At 63.3% G+C, this 5,562-nt stretch overlaps 1 protein-coding gene across 1 annotated transcript; it reads left to right on the top strand.

The window, feature by feature from the left end:
* Window positions 1-938: 938 nt before the first annotated feature.
* On the top strand, window positions 939-4,721 carry ARC (activity regulated cytoskeleton associated protein). Its single transcript, XM_081266528.1, has 3 exons — window positions 939-3,400; window positions 3,620-3,759; window positions 3,948-4,721. The coding sequence occupies exon 1, from the start codon at window positions 1,623-1,625 to the stop codon at window positions 2,811-2,813; it is 1,191 nt and encodes a 396-aa protein (XP_081122654.1). The 5' UTR covers window positions 939-1,622; the 3' UTR covers window positions 2,814-3,400; window positions 3,620-3,759; window positions 3,948-4,721.
* The last annotated feature ends 841 nt before the right edge of the window (window positions 4,722-5,562 follow it).

Below are 5,562 nucleotides of genomic sequence, written 5' to 3'. Positions count from 1 at the left end.
GGCATGAGTGTATACATGGGTGCTGAGTGGGGGGCATGAGTGTGTAAGTGGGGCTCTGAGTGGGGGGCATGAGTGTGTACGTGGGTGCTGAGTGGGGGCAAATGCTGGGGGTTTCTGAGTGGGGGGCATGAGTGTATAGTGCATGAGTCTGAGAGAGGGGAGGGAGTAGCAGCGGGGGATAAGGTATCCTGGTTGTCACTAAGCATCTGTGGCTCTCTGAGGGGGTATTAGTGTGTCACCTGCTTCTAGGTAACATCAGAGGCTGTGAGAACCACACTAACCCATCCTGCATTGGAGTAATCCAGAAAGGATGTCCCTCCCCCACGGCACTGCGGTTGCCAGGGAAGCGGAAGGGGCCTCCCTCCCGAGGGAATCGCAGCTTCCGGAGCCCCATTCCTTATATGGTTCTTGCTTTCCTCTGCATCTCTGTGCTGCCAGCATCCCTGCCCCTCCTCCCTGCCCCTCCTCTCTGCCCCTCCTCCTGTTCCATCCTCAGTCTTGCAGCTTCTGGACAGGTTATGGCTGTGACTTGGGGCTTTGGGGTCAGCACTTTGGGAGGCTGAATGACCCCGCATCTCTTCCAACCCTCATCCCTTATCCCCAGGTAGCAACTTCCAGATCACCTGGAGGCCCAAGTAAAATCTGCGGCTGCACCAAAGACCTGGCTGCGGGCACTGTGCAGTCCTGTTCAACCATGGCCACACTGCTGGGTGTCACACAACTGGTGCCCAAGCAGACTGCCTGGGTGAATGTCTCACACAGAGCTGGGAGGACCAGGCCAGCACCTGGACTCAAGGAAGTGGGGGCAGGGACGGACAGGAGTGTGTGTATGTGTGTGTGTGTGTGTGTGTGTGTGTGTGTGTATACCACTGAACCCGCAGGTGAGGCGGGGGGGGGGGGGCTCCCAGGGAAAGTATCCTGCAGGGCTCTTCCTGTTGCTCATACTGCAAAGCCGCGATGAGCAGGGGCAGGGGCAGCGAGGATCTAGAAGGGCAGCGTCCAGCAGGCCCTGCTGCTTTTAGGTAAGATATTCTGAGACCTTGGGCGGTCGTAGCGGGTAAACAACCTGGTCCTGCCCACCCTCATGGCCCAGCGCTGGCTAGGGCGCGGGGACTCGCTGGTCCCCAGCGCATCCCCCGAGTGCCCGCAGGGTGAAGGAGCCTGCGTCTCGGGTGGGAGGTGCGCAGGGGAGCGGATTAGTCACCCGGAGCGTGCAGAGGGCGGGTCCTCGCTCGGCGCCCGCCCGGGAGGTGCGAGTGGGCGCGGGAGAGGCGGGGCCTGCGGCGGCGGGCGCGGGCGGGACGCTGGCGGGAGCCTGCGGCTGAGCCAATGGGAGCCGGGCTCGGCAGGGGCCGCCCACGGGCCGCGGGCAGCATAAAGAGCCCGCGGCAGCCGCTCGGCGCAGAGCACGGGCGCTGCGTCCTCTCTCAGCCTCTGCCGCAAGGTACCTGCCGTACCTGCCGCACCTGCCGCAGCACCGCGGCTCCCGCACCCGGGCTCCCGCCGCTCCGCAAGCCGCCCCGCGCCCCGCGCCCCGCCGCCGCCGCCGGCTCCCTGCGCTCTCACCGCGCCTGTCCCAGAGTAGTTCGTAACCGGTCCGGAGCGCGGCCACCTGCGAGCAGATGGAGCTGGACCACATGACGAGCGGCGGCCTCCACGCCTACCCTGGGCCGCGGGGCGGGCCGGCGGCCAAGCCCAACGTGATCCTGCAGATCGGTAAGTGCCGCGCCGAGATGCTGGAGCACGTGCGGAGGACCCATCGGCACCTGCTGACCGAGGTGTCCAAGCAGGTAGAGCGCGAGCTGAAGGGGCTGCACAGGTCGGTGGGCAAGCTGGAGAACAACCTGGACGGCTACGTGCCCACGAGCGACTCGCAGCGCTGGAAGAAGTCCATCAAGGCCTGCCTGTACCGCTGCCAGGAGACCATCGCCAACCTGGAGCGCTGGGTCAAGCGCGAGATGCATGTGTGGCGGGAGGTCTTCTACAGACTGGAGAAGTGGGCCGACCGCCTGGAGTCCATGGGCGGCAAGTACCCGGTGGGCGACGGTCCAGCCCGCCACACGGTCTCCGTGGGCGTGGGGGGTCCTGAGAGCTACTGCCAGGAGACTGATGGCTACGACTACACGGTCAGCCCCTATGCCATCACTCCGCCACCCGCTGCTGGTGAGCTGCCGGGTCAAGAACCAGCTGAAGCCCAGCAGTATCAGCCCTGGGGGCCTGGAGAGGACGGGCAGCCAAGCCCAGGTGTGGACACTCAGATCTTCGAGGACCCACGGGAGTTCCTGAGCCACCTGGAAGAATACCTGCGGCAGGTGGGTGGCTCTGAGGAGTACTGGCTGTCCCAGATTCAGAACCACATGAATGGGCCAGCCAAGAAGTGGTGGGAGTTCAAGCAGGGCTCTGTGAAGAACTGGGTGGAGTTCAAGAAGGAGTTCCTGCAGTACAGCGAGGGCACCCTGTCCCGAGAGGCCATCCAGCGGGAGCTGGACCTGCCACAGAAGCAGGGTGAGCCACTGGATCAGTTCCTGTGGCGCAAGCGGGATCTGTACCAGACCCTGTACGTGGACGCTGAGGAGGAGGAGATCATCCAGTATGTGGTGGGCACCCTGCAGCCCAAGCTTAAGCGCTTTCTGCGCCACCCACTGCCCAAGACCCTGGAGCAGCTCATCCAGAGGGGCATGGAGGTGCAGGACGGCCTGGAGCAGGAGGTTGAGCCAGCCGGCCCCCAGGTGCCCACTGAGGACGAAGCAGAGGCCCTCACTCCCGCCCTCACCAGCGAGTCTGTGGCCAGCGACCGGACCCAGCCTGAATAGAGGGCAGCCCAGGGCCCCCAGCCTGCCCACCACAGCCATGCTGTGGCTTTTGCTAACCAGGACTTGATCTGGCACTGATACCCACTGGGGCATTCCTCATCCAACAGGCACCCTCAGCCTCCAGGCCCTAATCACAGACATGCCACCCAGATGTGTGCAAAGCCCTGAGCAGCAAGGAGCTCCTCCCCTGCAGGGCTCCTGCGTCACCCCACCTCTGTCTTCCTGGCCTGCCTGCCTGGGCCTGGGGGCAGCCCTACCCTCTGCACTCAGGCCACTGTAGAACATCTCCAGCTTCCTCATTCTGCTCCAGTGCTTCTGGGCACACAGGAAACCAAGTGTCCAGAAGGCAGAGACCGCTCAACAGGGCACCCGGGCAGAAGGCAAGGCAGAACCAGTGCTGAACCTCAACTTCTGGCATACCACCCACTCCTGGCAGACACTGCAGAGCCAGCTGGCACTCCCGTCGCCCTCCAGGGCAGACGGCCAGCCTTGGGCAGCACAACTCCCTTCTCAGGGAGCACCTAAGTGGCACATGCAGCAGCAGCAGCAGCAGCAGACCTGACATCCTGGCGCCTCCTGGCCCCTAGGTGAGTCCCCACCTCTGTGGCATCTTAGAGCTGGGAGGGTCCAGGGCCCAGTTCATTCTCCAAGTGAGCCCATTGAGGCTCCGAGGCTGCAAAGATGGGGTTGGGATGGCATCGTGGGGGTGCAGAGAGACCCCCAGGATCAGGAGTGGGCTGGGGTGGGAGGCAGTGCTGAGGAGCTGGCTCAGCCTGCTCACCGGGACCCTGTGCTTCTCATCTCAGATAGTGATTCATGCCAGACGCACAGGGTCTGAGCTCTGCTCAGTGACTCAGCTGTGGCGGGCACACAGTCCCAGAGGGGCCAAGTCCTCAAATCCGGCTGAGGCAGCAGCCAGCACTCGGAGCCAGGAGAATCACAACAGGTAACAGCCCCATTCTTCCTGCCTCAGACTGCCCCTCTGCCATCCTGCCCAGGCATGCGCTCACCCATCCCCTGTGAAAGCTGAGAGTCTGTGCCTGGACCCTGGGGGCTCTAGCCCAAGAACCTGCCCCCAGTCCTGCCTGTGAGCCCACTGCTCTGTTGCTGATGGCTGTGCTTTCTCTCCTTCAGGTCTCTGACTGCCTGGGAGTCTTTGCTGCTGAGCCTGGCACTGTCTTCCCCTCTCTCGAGGCGGCCAGCCCCAGGGCAGCTGAGAGAGGGCAGCTGCAGAGAGGAGGCGTTCTGGCACTGGGCAGCACCCCAGCTCGGCCTGAGAGCTGGTGGTGAGGATGGACCGGCGTGAGGGCCAGGGCCTGCCGCTATGCCCGCCCCGCTGGCTGCCAGCTCCCTGCCCCTAGAGCCACTGCAGCCAAAGCCAGGGTCCACTACCCTGGCCCTTCCAGCAGGGAGTCCCTGCGTGCTGTGTGGCCATGGCCTCCTGCCAGATCCTTTTAGGAGCCCCGAGGCCAGGGCCCCAGCCCCTCTAGCAGCCCCCAGGCCAGCCCCAGGAGATCCTGAGGCCTTTGCTCCTGGGCTGTCCCAGGCTCTCTGTTCTGCCCTGGCCCTGCTTTTGCTCAGGCTAGACCCTGGGCCACTCATGTCTGCAGCTGGAGCAGCCCGGACTGAAGTTTTGGAGGTTCCTCTTTCTGCCTTGCCCATTGGGGTTCCGGATTCTGGGGACCAACTCTGCAGATGACCTGATGAATCCTCCACCCTGTGCCCCTGCCCGCCCCCACAGATTTTATTTTTGCACATAAGCCATAACTCATACTCATTGGCCAGCACAGGCTGCAGGGAGGTCCTGGGGCCTGGGGAGACCTCAGAGGGTGTGCCTCCCCCCTACACAAACTACACCTTGAAAGTCCTGCCAGGCCAGAATCCCTGCCACCTTACCTCGAAGACAGATTGTTTTTATAAGATTTTGTTAATAAAACACTGAAACTTGTGGAGTGTTCCTGATGCCTCTCTGGGGGTGTGGGTTGGCTAGAGGGGAGCTTCGAGGGAGGCCCTGTGGCCTAAGGGGTAACTGTGGAGCCTGCATGGTGCAGGGAGGGTCTGGGGGCAGGGGAACACTGCTACATTTCCCCCTGCAAGAGAAACCCAGGGTCCTGTCCTCAGCCTATAGAAACCTGAGGGCTCCACCCCAGAGACCATCCCCTGCAGCCCAGGCCCAAGGCAGTGGGGCAGGAGCCCTGTTCACGCTGAGCAGAGGATAGTCCCCAAGTCCTGCAAGAGTATAGGGTGTGCCAAGGCTGGATCCACAGCCTGCTCAGGCCCCGGAGCTGGAGGGGTGTGGCCAAAGCAGGGTCTAGCCAGGAGGGACCCTCGGTCCTGGCTGTGGGATCATGACTTGCTGTCTCTGGGCTTCGTTTTCCTCCCCTGCAAGGTGAGCTCTCCCTGCAAAGGGGAAGCCAGCCTCCTGGCCTCTGTGAGGAGGGAGGGGTGGCCTGTGGGGGCTGTGTTGCTCACACCTACCGAACACTTTCAGGGCCCTTTCTTGATGAGGGCTTGACTGACTGACCACCAGGTCATCTGTAGGTACTCCTCTGTGTAGGTGCTGACCCATCTGATGGTGTTTCTCTGCTCACAGGGGTGCGGAGGGGGGCAGCCAGGGCAGGGCAGCAGCCTGCCCTGTCCAGCCTGGGTAGAGCTGGCCCTGCTGGGTGCCTGGCCATAGCACAGCCCTCGCTGCACCTGCTGAGGGAAGGATGAAGCCTGCGGGGACACAGAGGAGGCCTGGGGGCCA

This window comes from Spermophilus citellus (assembly GCF_964194105.1).
Source record: "Spermophilus citellus genome assembly, chromosome: 14".
In the NCBI taxonomy this organism is placed as follows: Eukaryota; Metazoa; Chordata; class Mammalia; order Rodentia; family Sciuridae; genus Spermophilus; species Spermophilus citellus.
Note: the sequence above shows the minus strand (reverse complement) of the source record. Positions and strands in the feature narration are given on the sequence as shown.